Source organism: Cotesia typhae, unplaced genomic scaffold (assembly GCF_013202065.1).
Source record: "Cotesia typhae breed Kobodo isofemale line unplaced genomic scaffold, CoteBio_Ctyphae contig_33, whole genome shotgun sequence".
Taxonomy (NCBI): Eukaryota; Metazoa; Arthropoda; class Insecta; order Hymenoptera; family Braconidae; genus Cotesia; species Cotesia typhae.
In genome coordinates this window covers 1,396,409-1,416,492 of record NW_027423741.1, presented here as the reverse complement: position 1 = coordinate 1,416,492, position 20,084 = coordinate 1,396,409, and the positions used below count along the sequence as shown (strand labels likewise).

The window sequence follows — 20,084 nt, the reverse complement described above, 5'->3', positions numbered from 1 at the left end:
TATTTTTATTATATTATTATTATGAAATTAATTTGAACCCTGATGGTAACTTATCCTATAATATAAAATTTGTAATTGAACTGAAGTTAGTTTAGTATCGAAAATCTCGAAAAAATGGCTGCTGATTCCTTATTGGTTAAAATTAAAGCGCGCGCGCATGCGCGCAATTTGAATTCCTAGTTTAATAATTAAAAAATTAAAAACGTCAGCTAACTTTATTTTTAATTTTTTTTTAATAATTAAATTAGAACAAAAAAATATTTTTAAAAAATTGAATGTGTAATTTTTAAAATTTTCTACATGTGCAATTTTTTCTTTTATTTTTTTAAAAATAATTTTTCAATAACAAAAAAATCATAAAAATTTTTAGATGTCGGCTAACTTCAGTATTCTTTACAGGGATGACAACACAAAAATAAAAATATGCTTACAGGACTGCCATTGTATTTAAAATCCTGAAGTTAACTTCGTATCAATTTTCTGACGATACGCCATGTGCATGCCCTTCATCCTAAAAAAGCATTAGAAATCAGTGCAGTTAATTTTTGAGAACTCGGGATTTAGGTGTCTCAGTTCTCAAAAAATTTTTTTTAACAACAACATAATAAAACATTGAAATTTATTAACAATTATTCGACTGAGTGATAATGTGCCATTGATCTGTATCATCAAGTTTTTAATTGACATAAGATCTATTAAAATTACATCATCGACCGTGGTGAGTAGGATTAATTTTAAAAATTATAAAATAAAATTTATTTAGTATTTATTTTATTATTTAACATTTGGAATTTATTTTGTGTTCATTTTTATTCATTTATTCATACAATATAATTTTAAAAGAAAATTTGTGTAAATTTTGAGGTTATACTCCTAAAAATTATTTGATAATAAATATGTTATTTTTTTTTTAATTTTAGGTTGAATAAAAAATAAGAAAAATGGGTAATTCATTAACTAGTGCAAGTGTCCTAGCAGCGAGCGTTATCACTCATGAAGATAAAATTAATGCATCAAAACACGGCAATCATGTGCATAAATCATTTGAAGGTACTCCACCACCAGAATGTCCAATGCATCAATCTGGTGATAAGAAACCTCAAAAATATACCAGTGAATGTCCCGTTGATCATATGGATAGCTCTGAGATAAATCCTTTGAATATGGTATTATTTTTTTCTTAATTTATTTATTTATTTCCTTAATTGAATTTTTTTTATTAATTTTCGTGATAAAAAATTGTAGATGTTGGCTAACTTAATTTTAATTTCTAATCAACAAGTTCTCGGAAGATTGTAAATTAATTTGCAATTTTTACCTTGTAGATGCCTCGAGCAAATCAAAATCCAGCGCCAGACCAGCCGTTCCCTTTACCTACGGACCGACAAGTTTCGTCGATACCTAGACCTTCGGAACAAGAGCCCTTTTGGGTGTATCCATCCCAGCAAATGTTTTGGAACGCCATGCTGAGGAAAGGTTGGCGTTGGAGGGATGAAGATATTGAGCCCAAAGACATGGAACACATTATTAGAATTCACAACGCTAATAATGAGCAAGCTTGGCAAGAGGTACTTAAATGGGAGGCACTTCATGCTCGAGAATGTGGTATGCCCAAGTTGAAAAGTTTTGGTGGAAAAGCCTCTCATTACTCTCCTCGAGCAAGAATTCGTCAACTGATGGGGTAATTGTTTATCTATATTATTAAGAGATTGACTATTGACATTTTTAAAGATATAAAAAAAGTCATTATTTATTAAAGCAAAATTTTATTTATTTATTAATAAATAAAATTTTTTTTCTATTTAATTTTCAGATATGAATTACCTTTCGATCGTCACGACTGGATCGTTGACCGATGTGGAAAAGACGTACGATATGTTATCGATTATTACGACGGTGGTTCGGTTGACGCAAAATATAAATTTGCATTGCTCGATGTTAGGCCAGCTATGGATTCATTTGAAAATATTTGGGATCGCATGAGAGTTGCCTATTACCGTTGGCGTTTTGAAAATAGTGATTCAGGAAACGAACCGTCGACTATTTCATAATTGTTTGTAAATTTCAATCTAGAGTAATTTTATGAATAATAGTAGTATTTATTTTATTACTAGTATACATGCATGTGTGTATACTGTAATAATATTGGTATTGTAATTTATCTGTTTAAAAAAAAAAAAACTGACAAACAATTCAAAAATGTTAAAAAATTAATATATCAGCGATTGCATTGCTCATTAGACATTTTTTGTAACATAAAATAAATTTATTTTAATTAATGATAAAACATTTCATAACTTAATTATATACATATATTATTTATTATGATTAAAAATAAACTTTCGATAACTTTGCTACAAAATGACCTACTGCGACCAAAATTATTTCATTTGATTAAAATTTATTAGTGTTAATTTTAATTAATTTTAGTAAATAACGAAAAAGAATTATTTGATTTTATTTATAATAATTATTTTACTTTAACAGTATTAATAGTTGGATTTTATTTTAAGCCAGAATAAAACATTTTGTAGCAACGTTTTTCATTTACATGTATTACTTTATAATTTATAACATATGTTTACTAATTGCTTCTTCATTTAAAATACACTTTAAACATTTAATTCATATTTCTGTTTGATTTATAATCAATAACAAATCAAATTTGTACACACATACATAAAAATAATGTTGTACTTTAAAAATATGTTTGTCTTTTAATAAATTGTAATCGCTCGTAATAACTAACAATAAATTATTCATAAATCTTCAATAAATATTTATTGTTACAACGATACGTTTAATATCATATAAAATTTAGAATAAAAAAATTAATTTTACTTAAATTACAGTAAAAATTTAAGTGTAATTTATGCATTAACAAGTGAACAGAAAAAAAAAAAATAAAAATATTTATGAAAATAAAGTTAGCCGACTTTTAACTATTTTTATAATTTTTTTTTATTGAAAAAATTAATATAAAAAAATTGAAAGAAAAAATTCATATTTAAAAAATTTTTTAAAATTATCCATGAAATTTTTTTACTTGTAATTTATTGTCGGAAAAAAATTAATAATTACTTAATTTTATTATCATAAATATTCAAATTAAATGATGCGGTAAAAAGCCAATACAATTACTAGATTTACACAAACATGGCGTTTCACTGATATTTTTAATAGACGTACCAACATCTCCAGAATAATCGAATGTTATTTCTTCATTGACTTGAATATCTTTAATGGCAAATAAACAAAGATGAGGAATTAAATTATTAACGCGTACAGGAATTAATTTAGCATTTGGCGAGCAACTATGATTGCAATAGCGACCAATGTTACCAAAAAATTTAGGATCTATACAAGTTGTTAATTTTTTTTTCCCAACATACTCAGAAACAATTAAAATATAATTCATTTGTTTATTTATCCTATTATCTTCAGTTCTACGTTTAGCTTCATCAATCCCAATAATTTCGCCGGCATACTCGCATATAAATTTATTTTTTTCAATAACTTTTGACGTCGACAGACCCAGACCTTTTAATTCAGAATGAATTATTTTTAAGCAATCAATCGGTCCATGTTGTATTAATCTATTTTTACAATTATTTAAACACAAGCACATTGAATTACACTCTAATATTAATTTGGACGATTTATTTTCGTTGAATAGATTATTAATATAATTGACTTCTTCTTTCATACAATAACAGTTTTCTGTGCATTCAGATTTGCACGTACAACCTACTATGAATTCTGACTCGAACTCGTCAATATCAATTCCTTTGCCTGGAATATTATTTGATACATACATAACATTGAGCATTGGATGCTCGTACTCATCCATTTTTCCAGTGCCAGTGCCAGTCTCCATAATAATTACCCTGCTATTTTTTGAGTGCGTTTATTTTACAGCCAGACACCGAGGACTGCCTTAAAATACTTGGGCGAAAAGCAGCACAAAAATAATTAGAAAAACAAAAATTGTTTTTGTTGATAAAATATAAATAAAGTGCGTTAATTTTTATCCTACTATTAACAATAAAAATAAAAATAATAATTTTAATAATTGCCTATAAGTAAGTTAAATTTTTCGATTGATAAAAAAAATAGTATCCTGTAGATTCCTATCGATTAGCACTGACCTTAAAAAGTCCCTGAACCGATGACTTGAATGATTGAAATGACGGCACCGATGGCATTGGTATAAATTTGTAGCCTACGTAAATAATAGCACCCACAACAGATACTTTAAAAGTAACTCGAAGTATTTTACTGGATAAAGACTGCGGTGGTATTCTGTAAAAAAAATTTTTTTTAATTTTAATATCAATTGAGTATTTAATTTAATTTATTAATTGTTAAGCAAACTGTTATTAATTATTAATAAATGGCCTTTGGCCGTTTATAAAATGATAACTTACTCCATAAGTGGCAGAATTTCAGACGATTGTACTTTCCCCCAGTATTTAATGATACCTGGCATGTGACCAATGCCAACGACACCAACCACACGGGAGTTTTTGATGCCCTGTGATGTCTGGAAAGGTCGGACAGAGAGTTGAAGTGAGTGAGCCAGGTATTTATCTCGCTCGTTGACAAACACTTGACCTAGTGGCGGATACTCGGCAGTCATCTCCGCTAAAAGCTCTTCTAATAAATCACGGCGTTTGCACCGTTCAACGTCTTCTTTGCTAATTGGTTCTTTTGATCTCAATAAATTCCAAAACAGTGTTAATGTTTGCCACCATGATAATGAAGCCAGTGCACGCTTCAACGTTATATTTATCGGTCTATCTCCAAGCTGGACTAAGCAATTGGGTATTTTCTTTGCCTAAAATTTGTTAATTTAATTTTTTATTTTTTAAGATTGCTGCTTGAATTTTTAGCTAACTTAATAAATCATTTTTGTTGTTTTATCATTTTATCATGTAAATACACTAGCCATAAAATTTACCTCAGTAAAGGCACGACGAAATTCACCTCCTGGTGCCATTCCTAATTGTTTTGTCATATGAGCTGACATATTAAGTAATAAAACGTAGATTAAACCATTGAATACTCCGTTTTGTTTTATTGTAGCTTGTATTTTTTCTGCAATAAATTTTTTTAATTATTTAATTTTTTATAGGCATCGCTGAATAAACTTTTTTCAATTTAAAAAATTTACAAATTATTGTATAATGCCGATTAGCGTTCAAATAAATAAATAAATTAATAAATAATTTCGCTTATGACAAAAAAAAAAATTTACATTTGTGATGAATAATGTTAAAAATAAAAATGAATTTAATTGAAAAAACTTACGCATGTTTAAACTTTCAACTTCTTTAAGAATAGTTTGTTCATCTAATTGTAGAATATGAACACGAGCATCACATAATTCAACCATGACAACATGTGGTTGAACAGCTTGAATAATCTGAAGAATATTGAAATTTACAGTAATATATTAAATAATACATAAGAATTTTATAAAACAAAATAACTTTAAATAAATTGCTCACCATTGACACATCATTTTGGCTTTCTGCACTGAAATGAGCAGTTCCTACTAAATACACTTTTCCGCCTTCCGGAGTTGTTAATAAAGTTACTGTCTCTGGTAATCTATCATCAATAGTTGGATCGCACTCCAAATTATGCCCAAATGGTCTTGTAACAACAAAATGTTCGTTGGTATTACTACTGTCTTCCGTATCACTCTCCGTTCCATTTGTAGCTTCTGAAATTTTAAACAAATATTAATAATCGCAATTTATGATTTTTAATTCTATGATAATTAATGAAAAATTTTTTTATTGTTAAACCTTTCACTTTTATCACTTTGCGTTTATTCCTTAAATTCGCGGGCATTTTTATCTTCTATCTAATAAATTAAATCGTAATGAAAATTTTAAAATGGATGTTATCACTTGTTATGTATGCCGTAAAACCTTAATTTGATATAAGTGAATGTCATGAAGCCTTATAAATATAATTCTCAAAGACAAAGTTTTTTTTTTTTTTATTTTCAGTCAATAAAGCGTTTGGATTACTTGTCAAATTTTAGTAGTATAAAAATTTATTAAATAATCGAAGGTATAAATTAGAAAGGTAATCCTTGTATTTAATTGTTCAAACTATTTTTTAACTATAAATTTATGTTTAATAATTTAAAAATTTATAAACTATTTATCAGATGTAAAATTAAGTGACCTTGTTACTGGCTCTTGGCTGTTAGGTCTATCTTAAATAAATAAATAAATAAATAAAAAAATACCAAACTATTAATTATTGATAAAATTTAAAATTTTCGCGCTTTTAAGCTCAAAAAAAAAAAAAAATGCAAAATATCCTAAAATAAATAAATAAACTTTTATTGAGGTCATGAGAATATATTTAAATAATTTAAAAAAAATTTTCTTACCATCAATATCAATGACAGAGTCTTTGTCAGGATCAGAATAAATTTTTTTATCCTTGATTTCGACAGATTTAGGAGTTGTATTTTTATTTTGAACAATCGGAGATTCGTTAGGGTCAGGTTGTGGTTTAATTATTGACATGTGCATTTGTTGAACACCCTGACCACCAATCAGACCTTTTTTCGGGTCGTTATGCTCCATTGTCAGTGTAATTTGAACAGTCTGCAAAATACATATTCAATTATTTAATAAGCATCCAATTAACATAGTTATTAATAATTATACCACAAAAATTATTTCAATATGTTACTTACCACTTAATTACTAAACATCAAACGTGTTAAGATGACGTTGGAATTCATTTAAAAATTTTTAATTATTTTTATAAATTATATACAATATTTTATAAAAAATTAAATTACAATAATACAAACTTTTAAAAATGTTTTAATTAAAAATTTAATAGTAAAATTAATATAATCATTACTTTCAATAAAAGTAATGACAAGTTTATTATATTAGTAGGTTACCATATATAATAATCAACTTTTTTTTGCTAACAAATGATGACTCTTATATCTAATTCTATAACCTTTCTATTTTTTTATTTTTATTTATAAATATTAATTACTTATCATGTAATGGTTAGTTATCAACACTGAATTTTCGTTTTTAATTTTGCAATCTTATAAAAAATATAAAAAATAATGACATTAAATTTAATGACTTTAAAGTTAGCTGTCACTTGACAATTTTTTTAATTTCTTTAACAAAAAAAATTTGTTCTAAAAAATTATTTTCAAAAAATTACATTTTTAATTTTTATAAATTTCTACAAGTCCACTTTTTTAATAATTTTTTTTTTGAGATATTTTATTTAATTTATGAAATAAAAAATTATCAAATACTTAGCTGCTAAATTTAATGTCATTTAGTTTAAATAATTGACAGTAGATGTCAGCTGATTACTTTTCTATCAAAATAAATCATTGAAAAAATATTAATAACAGCTCTACGTAATTTTAATAATTTTTTTTTATCATTGCATGAAATTGTCAGTAAGTAAAGTAAAAAGAAACAAAAATAATTTTAATTATTTTGTATAACACATAAAATTTTAATTAATTGTTTTCTGAAAGTGGAATATTTTTCAACTAATAAAAAAAAAATTATCTGAAATTTAAGATTCTAGATAATTTTATAGCCAATGCGTTTCAAGCTTTAATTTTTATGTATTTAACAGTAAAAACATAGTTGTATTTATACAAAATTAATACTACTAAGGTACGCACGTGATAGACATAACCTTTCTTATTTGTTATTATTTATCACAGATATTTAATTGGTTTGATTTTTTAATTGAATAATTTTTGTTAATAAATTAATTGTTTTTTGTTTTAATTATAGTGAAATAAATTTATTTTAGTTTTGAAACACTTGCAAATTTGAGTAAATAAACAGTTCAACACGTGTCATATGTCAATGGCTCCCAAAAAGAGGTAATTGTTATTTTTGATATTTAATTTAACTTTTAAACAAAATTTAAATGTCAATTGAACGATTGATACATTAATTAAATAACAGTCTTGATAATTTAAAATTTTTTATTTAAATAATTAAATTTTTTACGGACGTTTTTTTTTTTTTTTTTTAAATAAAATTAGTCGAGAAACTAATTTGTTACAAATTTAATAATAAATTTACAGTTCAATTACTTAATTAGAAGTTTATTTAAAAAATTTATTTAATTATTCGTCAATATTTTTATTAGTGTTTTTTACTTAAAAAAAAAAGAAAAAAAAATAATAGAAGACCTATTATGACATTAAGAAATATTTTTAACAATCATAACAATGACAGACAATTTAAAAATGAAAATACAGTTACTATATTAGACAATTTCTTAAACCGGATAAATTAATGATTCAGTTTAACAAATCAATTAAATTATACAGAATGTAAAAATTGTGAATTATTTTTGACATTAAATAAAATGATATGTATTTTTGTTCGAAGAATATATAAATTAGAGATCTTAATAATATTAGTCTGTATTATAAAAATATTAAATATTTAAAATGTACACAGTAAAAAATTTTGCGTCAAAAATTTTTAACAATATTTTATATTGAAAATCTTTTTGTGTAAATCAGTTATAAAATTTCTGCAAATATTTTTAATACTATAATCTTTTTTTTTTGTTCGTAAATTAAATTTTATAGACGCATTTTTATTTCAATAACTTATGACTTAATTTTTTTGTTCGTCAGGTTTTCTTCCATAATAAAATCGAAGGGTCTACGGATGCCGTTTGAGAAAAAAGAAAAATTGAGGGAAGAGTTGAAACGTGTTAAAGAACAATCACGCGCAATACAAGAACAATTTCAGTTAGACAAAGAAGCTAAGAAAGAACGAAGACGAGAAAATCTCAAACGAGCAGAAGAAAATGCCAAAAAAAGTGAAATTGTCCAAGTAGTAAGTATAAATATTTTTAACGATTATAAATCATATAAAACATTATTTTTTTTTTACTAAATATTAACTTAATATATGACTTTAATTTAACAGATAAAAAATACTGCGAAGATTAAGAGGATGAAAAAAAAACAATTACGGATGATTGAAAAACGCGATACACTTAACTCAAAATCATAATTGTAAATGTTTATATCACTATATACATTAAAAATAAAAAAATAAACAAAAAGAGAATATTTTACTGAACATTATTCTGTGAAAAAAATGTTATTGTTATATTAATGCCCGAATGAGCATAAGTTATTAAATAAATCTTTTTTTAATTTAATCTGCTAACATTTTACGTTCATTATCAGCCTTAGTCCTTTGACTGACGAACTGTTTAAGGTTTTCACGGAGATTATAGTCTTTAGAACGATTGCTCCACATAGACCTGACCCAATTAGGAAGATAACTTTGATTTTGAGATAGCAGAAACCTGTCATCAATTAATAATATGGCGCCCCAGTCGCCTTTATGCCTGATGCACCGCCCGAGAGCTTGATTCAGAGCTCGGAAAGCTTGAACAGCATACCATTCAGTTCCGCGGAGTAACTTTCTCTCCTTGGAGTGAAAATCATTGTAAGCAAGCTTGAGTTCAACCGCTGGATCATTTCTCACGGCGTAAGGGATCCCAATGGTGAGGACACAGCGTGCTTCATTGTCACTGAAGTCAATTCCTTCAGCGACTTTACCACGAAAAACGGCGAAAAGAATTACACCAGTTATCCTGCTGTCTTCCATTGTACCCTCTTCACATTGCCTAATTATCGAACGATACTCGCGCATCACTTCTGATAAATCTTTGCTGACACGTGGTTCTTCCAGGATGCGCTTGCACTGGTGCAACTTGGTCATCACGCCATTTTGCCACCATCTGTCCGTCAACGTTTTCATTGCTGTGTACGACGAGAAAAAACATAAAACTCCAAAAGGCACTGTTTGGCATACGTCGAGAAGAACTTGTCCAAGCTCATCTTGGAATCTCCACGTGTTGACATTCGCGTAAGTTGCCCGAAGGGCTACATCATTTGGCCCTTGACTTATGGCTTTTACGAAAACTTGCTCTTTAGGGATTACATGATTTGCGTGGAGCATGTGCGGAAATTTAGTGTTTAATTCACTGGAGAATGAAGATGTCGGTGATAATGTACCAGATGCAAGGATTATTGATCGAGCTGTATTGGCTAGTGGAGAAAATACTACTGCTGGATTCATACACAGCAAATCAAGCATTCGAACTCGCTGATTTCGAGGCTTTTGACTGGCACTTGGCGATCTCTGAAAAATTTTATTAATTTAAACAAACTAAAATTACTATAAGATTGCCGTGACTTATGAACTATAAATAAATAAAATTATGTAAATTAAAAAATGACTTTTGTAAAATTGCACTGTACTTTTTTAACTATTGACATTTTTTAAGATATAAGCGCATTCTGATATTACACTCATCAAGATCTTTCATTTGAGTACCCACATGCATTTTCATATGTTTTTCATATATACATATATATATAATATATAAATATATGAAAAATTGATGTGGGTACTCAAATGAAAGGTCTCGATAGGTGTAACATCGGGATGAGCTTATATCTTTAAAAATATCAATAGTTCTCAAGATACCAGGTCATTTCTTAATTATGTATCCAGAGATGGAGAATTTTTTAATGCAGCCTCTATTCTCTTAATAATAAAGATAATTTATAAAAAAATATAATATCCTTACTGTTATTATCTTTTGACAAAATCTTTCCGGAACTTCTCTTATTAGAGCTCGAAAATCGGATGAAAACTGATCTGACGTCAGCATGTCGATGGCTAAATTAATTCTCTCGAGAACACGAACAGTATTGGGCGATATAGTAGGATCTGAAACCATCTTTTTAGGATCTCCGTGTACGTTAGATTGCTCACGTGATTTTTCTTTTGCCTCATTGTGTTTTTCGATGGCATCCAAAGCAGCTTTTTTGTATTGATAATGAGTCTGTCTTTCTAATTTATTAACACTCATTAACTCCAAAAGCTCGCGACTGCTCCAAAATTTACTCGTCAATTGGTCACTTTTACCGTCCTGAAAAATTTATTGTCATTAAAAAAAATGCTCATAGAATTTTTAAATAAAATAAAAATTATAATTAATGCCTTACCTTACACTTGAGTTCAGTAATTTCAATAAATTGATTGAAAGTCTCTAAATAAGTTTTAATCGTCGGCGCATACTGAGGAATTTTTTCCTTTGCAACGTTTGTTATCAAATGCTCGCACTCTTTAATAACTTCCATCAATTCATCAACTCTAAATGTATCGCTGGCACTGTCTCGGCAAATGTCTTCAATATTGTGAGCTTCATCCAGTATAACTATTTCATCTTTCAAAGAAATTTGCATACTCTTTCGAATATTCGGATCAATTAAATAATTGTACGGACAAAAAATAATATCAGCTTCTGGCATAAGATTTCTCGCTGCAAAATACGGACAGCAGCCATAATCCTTTCCTACTTCCACCAATTCTTCAATATCCCAGGGTTGTGGTAGCGTGGATTTATCTAAACCTTTGTAAGTTGATAAGACACGTTTATTTGATTCATTATAAAACGGACATCCCTGCTTTTTAAGTGGGTCCAATAAATCATTGCACAGCTCAGTTTTATTTCTACTCGAGCTCTGGATGCATGTAAAATCTCTGCTGCTCAATATTGTCATTTTAGCGTTTGAATATGCAGTCCTTCGAAGTTCCTTTATCACTTGAGAAATCTGCCGGTGAGTTCTTGATCCGTAATAAATTTTAGGGACTTTTTTAGGCTCTTCAACAGGTGCTTTAACTTTATCTTTATCATTAATTTTGTTTTTCTCCGCAAGTTCTTCAAACTCCATATCTACATCGTTGAACTCTAAAAACAGTTACAAAAGAATTATTTTGTTTTTTACACTCAATAGTTTTTTAACCGTTTTTCGGTATAGTGAACTAAATTAATTTGTTTGCAGTTTAATTAATATTGAAAGCTTTTTCGGTTCGTTAATTAATAAAAATTGTCAATTGTTAATTGTTCACGCACTTAATTTTATAGTAACATTGAAAATAAAAAATCAATAGAAAAAATTTAATTGTAAAAAAATTTTATTTAAAAATTAATTTAATGTATTAATTAATTATAATTATTTAAATAAATAAAATTTATTAATAAATAGATTTAACCGCTCTAGTAATAAAATTAAATGTTAAATAAATTTTTATTTAAAAAGTTGAACTTTAATTTATTCCAATTTTTTATTTTTAAATTATTTTGTAAATTTTTTTATTTCTTAATGCAATAAGTGAATAATTAAATAATTTTTCGTAAAATATATTAAATAAAAATTCATAAAAACATATAAATATTCAACGCAACAATAGATCTATAGAAAATACTAATTGCTTAAAAACCTGTAATGCATTGCTGGTTAATCCATTCCTGGAATTGCGTTTTGTATTGACCTGAAAAAAAAAAAAAAAAAAAAAAAAAAATAGAAATTACAGCTGTAATCCAAAAATTAGTCTAGTATTTATTTATTTTTTTTATAGAGTTGAACAAATGAGAATAATAGAGATATAAATTTGAATAATAGGTAATCCTTGCTCTTATTCACAGATTATTCAGTTTTGTCAACAATTATAGAAAGAAACGACAGAAAGACATCCGTAAAAAGGGTTAAGTATAAAAATAAGAATAAGAAAGCTTAGGATCACCGATTTACGAGTGACACAAGCGTCAAAACACACTCGAGACTCTGGATTGAATGGACATTATACAGAAAATCCATTTAAAGATATCAATGGTACATTGTGGAGAGAGGAGCGAAAGCGAGAGGCCTAATCCTCCAAGTGGTAGGCCAAACATTTTCAATATAATGAAATGGTAGAATGTGTCTGCACCTTTATCGATTCAAAGGAATCGTTTTTTTATTCTTCTTTTTCTAAATCATAACAACCAAAGGAGAGTGCCAGGCACCAGCCATTTGTTAAATTCCAAGCCAAGTCAGAAAATATATTCGAATCATCTTCAATGGCGCGTACTATCGTTAAACGTTTGTGCTACCATTTGTCTATAATCGGATTTCTAGAGGTCGACTGAGCACATAATGCTCCAAGTTAGACAATATTCCTATTCGTTCACTGAATGTGCCATTCAAATGCCCATAATAAAATTTAAGTTTATTTATATCACTTATCAAAGAGTTTTAATAACTTTTGGTAAAACTTCAAAGTTCCGATCAAACTTTATCTTTATTTTTTGACCTGCTTCAAGCGCTGAGGATGTCTTGTTCTTGCTCGATAATTTAAAAATGGACGTCATTTCCTTTTTTTTTTTCTAAATACAATACGGAAAAAAAAAAAAAAATAAAAAAATTACATTATTTAATGTAACGTCGCACTTCATAAAAAAAAAAAATTAGAAAAATTACAGTTTCAGATTGTAATTATTACAGATTTTCTAAGAATTAAATTATAAAATTCAAATATTACAATGAAAGCTCTGAAAATTAGCATTCAAAGTTTAAATTTAAAAAAATATTATTTCAAATTGCAATTTTTCTAGTTTTTACTATTTATAATGTAATTATTCGATTTTTTTCTCCGTTTTTTACATCGTTTGTTCTGACTTAATTTAATTAAGAGTATTTAAATTTTTAGTGAATTAATTTATCGATTTTATTTTGTTAAAAGTCCCGAAAAATCATATGGTAGTATAATTTCGATACTGTAACTGACACTATGCCTGAAAATGGCGTTTCTTATGTTAAAAATGCGGGATTTTTCCAAAAATCACTCAAAAAAATTCAAAAAAACATATTTTAAATCTAGTTTTTGAATTTTTCAATATTCAAATCATTCATTGACTCAAAAATTGAATAAAAATGTCGAATAATTAATAAGTAATTTTTTTTCTTAATTTAAAAATCATAGTAATAATTTTGAATAAAATAATTTTTTTTTGAGCTTCAAGTTTTTTTTTTTTTAAGTAATATATTTCAGAGAAACTCTAAAATGAAAGTCAATGGTAGATTTTCAATTAAAATTTTTTTACGGTTAATCGATTACTTTGATTATAAAATGAAAATGCTTGAAGCATAAACATTGAGATTTAGCCAGGTTGTTTTTTTTGGATTTATTTAAAAAAAAAAAATACACGTCATCTTGATGAAATTACGTGGCACCCTTCAGTCGATTAGGCAAGTACTTGAGATCAAAGAAAGGGTACGAGTAGAAAATTTAATTAAATGACGTATAGAGAGTTGATCGAAGGTAGACGTGTATATGTAAACGTATGCGAGAGGTAGATGAGAAGAGCGAGGTTTATGGAGGACGTACACAAGAAATTATTAGCTCGGTACATGTGCTGCATCAGTGATGTTTTGAGTGGTTTGGTTCTTCAACAGAGTTTATTGGTGACATGCAGAAGGGGATTGAGAGGTTGATAGGAGGATGGTAAATTGAACAGGTCCACTGCCTGATGGTATACTGAGTCCGAAGGGTATGTTATATGCTACACTACACTGCACTACACTACGGTACAGTACAGTACACTGATAAGGTTGCTGATATAAATGAAAGGGGTGGAATCCAAAGGTGAGACAAGCTGGAACGAGAGAGAATGAGAAAAAGAGAGAGACAAGGACTAAGACAGGAAAGAGAACGGAGCCAATCGCAGTACGGACTTGGAGGGTGTCGTTGCTAAGCAACCAAACACACCCAACACCCGAGGGGAGATAACCCCTATGTGAGGGTCTCATCTCGTCGGATACAGCTCGCCACGAAAGTTATCGCACCCTCGAGATCCCGAGACACAATCGTGTGACCTATTATATAACCTAGACTATCTGCGTTCTAAATTGTAAATATATCCGCTAAAGATCAACTGCCCTTAAATTTTATTTTTTTGATTAAGTGTTTTTTTGAGAGCCTTTTTTAATATTTTTAAAATCCAATTTTAAAAATATTTTTAAAGCCTTTTTTAATATTTTTAAAATTCAATTTTGAAGAATATGTTTTTACAACGACTACTTATTCAATCTGTAACTTTTTGGAATTTTTATTTGTCGGTTTGAAATTTTTTTTATATATTTCAAGTATTAATTAATATCTGATCAAAAAATTAATCGTAAAAATATTATTTCTTTTATTTTTCTTTGATAAAATACTTTAAAAATATTAAATTCTGACAGAAGAAGAATTTTTCAAAATCTATTGTTAGTATACTGATAGAAAATTAATCTCGTTCAAGAGATAAAAAATTTAAACAAGTTCTTTTTGAATAAAGTAGAAAAGTTATTAAACCAAGACTTTTTTAAGTTTACAAGTTAATTTCACGTGAATTAAAAATTTTTTCTTGGTTAAATTTTTTAAAATAATTTTTTACAAAAAGTATTATTTAAAACTAGAAAGTAAAATGACTTAAATTACGATAAAATCGTTTAATTTTATGTTTGTTCATTAAATGTAAACAAAAACGTTGTAATAAAAATTAACTTGGATCGAATGGCCAAAAACTACTTTAAAAAATAGTATCTACTAAATAAAAGTTTTTCAATACTTGAATGATACTGCTACTCATTTAAAAAACTATCAAGTAAAAGTAATATAAAAGCTTTCATGACAAAGCCCAGCTAATAAAATTGGTGAAAATAAAAGCATAAAAAGTAAAAAAGGGCGAAAAAAAAATTTCTATAAAAACACTTAATAAATAAAATAGCATTTTACAACCCTATTTTTATTGACAGTACAGAAAAAAACTGATGAAGTATATTTTTAGCTTCACTTAACCGGTCCTCTCAGTTCTTATTAATTACTCGCAGAGTGAAGGAAATAAAAAAGGGAGTGATAGGGAGTATGCACTGTGAGAGAAGAGAACAAATTCCTCTCAAGTATTTCCAAGTATTTTATAGTTTTTAGCTCACCCACGTAGAGTGTACAAAATACTCTGTAGTATAACGCACATATTTTCTGACGAAGGGTGAGGAGTAGAGAGCAGAAGAAAGTAATGCGAGCGGTAGGATGAGTTGTATTCGGAATAGAAGGGAAGAAAGAGGGTTGCGCATGAGGCGACCGAGAGGGTGTTATTGACATGGTGGTGTCAAGTCAGCCATCTTGGTGCGGCGAGGAATCTCCGTCCTTGTCCCCTTCGTGTGACATTTACTGAGACTAACCTAACCTGGTCCGCGCCGCCCTGGGCCACCCTTTCAACCAAGCTCGACTGTAGGGGTTCCGAGGGATCGCAGGGGTTGCTAGTCGTCATGGCGACCAACCGTTGCCCAACCCCTCGGCCTTCGGGCGCCAATTCATCTTCACGTTTCACGTACGTTCTCTCAATTCGCTTCCACACGCAAACACGCCTCTTCTACATTATCATCAGCATCATTATCATCATCAGGACCTCGAGACAGCTTTCCATTCTTTTTGATTCTTTTTGATTTTTTTTTTTTTTTTAATAATTATTATTATTATTATTCATGTGACACATCCCCCCTGGGCAGGGATGAGTTTTTAAGTGGACAGCTACAAATTGGATGCAAGATTATACAATCGATTGATAGTAAATGCCAAGTTGCTTTGTTCCTCTTATTGCGGGATTCAGCATAGGATACGGCACGATAGGATAGGATTGTAATTATACTGCTATGAATATAATACAAAACGGCATGTGATATATCAAAGAATTCATAGAGTGAGGCAGATGTGAATTCTCTTCTAGTTTATTATTATTATCATCTACAACTGAGTTGCCATTTAATATACCTGCAGTTCTCTCAATTCTTCGCGCTCTAATGAATTGGAATATGTTACGCAATATTATTCGTTACGCGCGAATACATCCCTTCTTTATGATAGAGCTACAATGGGTGCTAAAAACCGGAAATTCAGAGGCTCTACCTCAGTTTATTTTAAAACTCTTGATACTTATAAGTTATATGTGTATATGCTCTATCTGTCGAGGATACATACTTTACTTATTTAGTTATCCAATATATATTAACATATACATCATGCAACTATCAACATCAACCTTCATATCAACGTAGCTAAAAGATACAAACTTTTCCGTCGAAACTTTTTAACAAGGAATCTTTTATGTTGAAACATGCATAAGTTTAAGTTCAAGTGTTTGGTTTATTAATGTTTGGCAAATCAACAGTTATGGTTGGTAGTTGATATATATTATACATTGAGGATTGAGATTTTTATTCAGTAAATGATTGATGGTGATTATACTTTTATTTGTCGGGCAGAATATTTAACCGTTTAAAAGTTTCCCACTTTAGCCGTTTAATATTATACTTGTTTGGGTATTGAAGGAGATCTCAGCGTGTTACGCGGCATTATATTTATAGAATTCAGAGATTATGGGCCTGTCAGATGGCTAATAACTGGTCTAAAACCCTCGGGGGCTGGTACACATCTGATACCGAGGTAAAAATGCCGAGGCTCTCTCTTTTCAAAATGTTGGCATTAAATACTAATCGTAATACCGAATACACTCCTATTCGCTTTAGATTTATATTTTTAATTTTTTATCGTGCGACGTGTATAGTGGTACAGATTTAAACGCAACGTTGCTGGGATCTTCAAAGGAACCGCTTGATATATATATATATATATATATATATATATATATATATATATATATATATATATATATATATATATGTTGAATAAACGCCGACAAACGAATGCATATGTTTATGCAAACAATTAATCGAATTGAATGATCGTATGTAGATTTTTAAAGTAAAATAATTATTTTATTTTTTTTGTTTTGTTTAAATATCTAATCAGATTTTATTCATCAGATTAATGATTAATTTTTTTGTATTTTTGCTTCAATACAATTCCAGTAAATTTTTCCCCGCCATTACTTTTAGACAAATGGACGCATGAAATTACGAGGAGTTGAAAGTAAGTGTTTATTTTTGATGAAGGGAAAGATGCGTAAGAGATGATACCGAAGAGAATCCTACTCGTTGAATCTGATAGCGTTTATCCCTCATGGGAGTCGACATCCGAATTCGGTCTCCCCTTGGGGAATGGAAAGGATCCTAGGATATTGTCCCTTATGAGCATCAGGCTTAGTAATGAAACCGTTTCGCCTGCCCTAAAATCATCCCCTGTGTGTTCATATTAAGCCACCCGCATTTTCAATTTTAAGGGCTGGTAATATCTCAGGCATCGTTCATTATTAAAAAGATAACAATGTTCTTCAGTAACAAATGGTTGGATACATTTTTTTTTTATATTTTTCCAGCAATTATAATGATTGAATTATTTTAAACCAATCTGTGGTCTGTTGTATTGATAAACAATCAAATTAAAATTAAAATAAAGAAAACATTACAAATAATGTCGATATAAAAAAATATCTTCTCTAATAACGGCTAAGAAGTTGCTTTGTATTTTTTTTTCTCCTTTTTATTATTTTTATTTATGATTTTTTTAAAGATATTTTTAACAAAGATCTTTTTTAGAAATTTTACATGCACTAATAAACGAATTTTTGTCATCGGCTTCTCTTCTATAGTATATTAAATGAAGTAAATTTTTTTCTTGATAAAAAACAAGAGTTTAAAAAATATGTAAAAAATTTTTTAATTATATGATATACTGATGTATAAAAAAAATTATGACGAAAAATGTTTGGAAAAAAAAAATTTTTTCAATAAAATTATTAAATTTGTAGAAATTATTAATTTAAGTATCGTTTATATTATCAAAACGTAAAATGCATTAAAATTCGGAAAAAATAAAAATTATAATAAACTACCAAAAAAATTAATTGAACTAAAAAATATTACCAAAAAAACAGAAAATTTTTTAATAACTGAACTATAAAAAAAAGAAGAAGTTGACATTTTGGACAATAGACGTAGAAGTTTTAAGAAGTCGAAGAGTCGAGAAATGAAAGGTCAACATAGTAAAGTCGATGAGGACAAGAAGAAAGAAGAAAAGAAGGTAACAATGGGTGGGATGAATAGAGTAATAGTAAAAAAACAATAGTTGCCAATAATATAGAAAAGAGGCACGAGACATTTGAAAGCGAGGCATAATGTATAATAATATTGATGAAAATAAACGGAAAAGATAAGCTTTGTGAATAGCTGAGTGAATGAAAAGGTATATAAAACAGGTCAAAGTGAGGAGATTAAGTGTATGAGGTCCAAGAGCAGGTTTAGTATAAAAAAATGAAAACAAATATGAAAAAAATTAAAACAAAGAAGGATAGAACAAGCGGTATAACATCAGGAGAGTGCAGCAGCCAGCTATTACTCTCGCGGCACGTGCACGCTGTTAAAAGATTCTGTTCCGAAAGTTTTGACGTGCGGCGGGACCAAGAGAGAATTGAAAAGCGGAAACCGGCTGTCGAGATACGGATCTGACCAATCATAAAGCCGCATATATAATGGCCGGCGCTTCCGCGCGTTTTAAATGCTGTTTTGCTCTCTCTTCACCTTATCCACCCTCAAACTAAACTCTCAAAGCTTTTTTCCCTTTTCTTTCCCGTTTCTAGTCCCATCTTTTTTTATCTTCAACGCTTTCTCTCTCGTTATATACTTATACTACGACTGCAACAACAACAGCGGAAATTATGGTCAGGTTCGTTATGCTTATTAATTGACTGACGTTTCCGTCATATTATTGTAGGATGAATCGGGTCTACCGCGGCTATTAAACCTCTTATGAATGACGTGGGATCTTGATTCATATACGCGTTTATATTACTACTCAATCAAAAACTACCCGAATCATTTTCTACGATGGGTAATTATTGTTTGTCGTGGAGTATATTAACCCTAATTTTTTTTTTTTTTTGTACTTGCACGTGAAGGTTTACTTGTCACTTCATTTTTTGAGTCCAAAGTATTTTTTATAATTCGCTATGTAAGTAATAATTGATTATTATTTATGCAAGATGTAATTCAGAGCTTAGTTTGAAGAGAAAAATTTTTTGCTTAAACCAATTATAAGGAAGATTTGAGCTAATTTTTTGTAATTAACATTAAGTAGGATATTTAAATTCATTTACATTATGAGTACGAGAGAAAAAACATTCGAGATTCAAAGTTTGAGACCTAGTAATTTTTCAAATTATGTCTGCTTATTTTTTGTTGAACAAATATC

General features: G+C 28.6%; 5 protein-coding genes across 7 annotated transcripts in view; 2 read left to right on the top strand and 3 right to left on the bottom strand.

Moving 5' to 3' along the window:
• Nucleotides 1-484: 484 nt before the first annotated feature.
• Nucleotides 485-2,287, top strand: Cchl (Cytochrome c heme lyase). The gene is made up of 4 exons (XM_074241112.1): nucleotides 485-718; nucleotides 921-1,166; nucleotides 1,326-1,681; nucleotides 1,814-2,287. Exons 2-4 carry the CDS (start codon nucleotides 942-944, stop codon nucleotides 2,049-2,051), a joined length of 819 nt encoding a protein of 272 aa, XP_074097213.1. The 5' UTR covers nucleotides 485-718; nucleotides 921-941; the 3' UTR covers nucleotides 2,052-2,287.
• Nucleotides 2,288-3,052: 765 nt separating this feature from the next.
• On the bottom strand, nucleotides 3,053-3,878 carry LOC141526236 (histone-lysine N-methyltransferase SETMAR). Its single transcript, XM_074241114.1, has one exon. The coding sequence runs from the start codon at nucleotides 3,875-3,877 to the stop codon at nucleotides 3,104-3,106; it is 774 nt and encodes a 257-aa protein (XP_074097215.1). The 5' UTR covers nucleotide 3,878; the 3' UTR covers nucleotides 3,053-3,103.
• A 241-nt stretch (nucleotides 3,879-4,119) lies between these two features.
• On the bottom strand, nucleotides 4,120-6,934 carry LOC141526234 (traB domain-containing protein). Its single transcript, XM_074241111.1, has 7 exons — nucleotides 6,725-6,934; nucleotides 6,413-6,632; nucleotides 5,511-5,728; nucleotides 5,311-5,425; nucleotides 4,961-5,097; nucleotides 4,428-4,837; nucleotides 4,120-4,302 (listed from the first exon to the last, which is right to left on the bottom strand). Exons 2-7 carry the CDS (start codon nucleotides 6,609-6,611, stop codon nucleotides 4,131-4,133), a joined length of 1,251 nt encoding a protein of 416 aa, XP_074097212.1. The 5' UTR covers nucleotides 6,612-6,632; nucleotides 6,725-6,934; the 3' UTR covers nucleotides 4,120-4,130.
• A 550-nt stretch (nucleotides 6,935-7,484) lies between these two features.
• Nucleotides 7,485-9,216, top strand: LOC141526238 (coiled-coil domain-containing protein 86). Of its 3 annotated transcripts, none has more exons than XM_074241117.1 (4): nucleotides 7,485-7,694; nucleotides 7,837-7,909; nucleotides 8,681-8,885; nucleotides 8,979-9,216. In XM_074241117.1, exons 2-4 carry the CDS (start codon nucleotides 7,887-7,889, stop codon nucleotides 9,063-9,065), a joined length of 315 nt encoding a protein of 104 aa, XP_074097218.1. In that variant the 5' UTR covers nucleotides 7,485-7,694; nucleotides 7,837-7,886; the 3' UTR covers nucleotides 9,066-9,216. The 3 variants fall into 3 exon arrangements, with proteins under 3 accessions (XP_074097218.1, XP_074097217.1, XP_074097219.1); XM_074241116.1 differs by having other exon boundaries at nucleotides 7,818-7,909; XM_074241118.1 differs by lacking the exon at nucleotides 7,485-7,694 and adding an exon at nucleotides 7,737-7,755.
• LOC141526237 (Fanconi anemia group J protein homolog) overlaps nucleotides 9,054-20,084 on the bottom strand; it is a 41,320-nt gene continuing 30,289 nt past the window's right edge. Inside the window, exons 5-8 of the mRNA XM_074241115.1 lie at nucleotides 12,360-12,410; nucleotides 11,081-11,826; nucleotides 10,660-11,004; nucleotides 9,054-10,208 (exon numbers count right to left, since the gene is read on the bottom strand). Of these exons, the coding sequence (XP_074097216.1) occupies nucleotides 9,213-10,208; nucleotides 10,660-11,004; nucleotides 11,081-11,826; nucleotides 12,360-12,410 (2,138 nt within the window). The 3' untranslated portion in view covers nucleotides 9,054-9,212. The remainder of the gene's footprint in view (nucleotides 10,209-10,659; nucleotides 11,005-11,080; nucleotides 11,827-12,359; nucleotides 12,411-20,084) is intronic.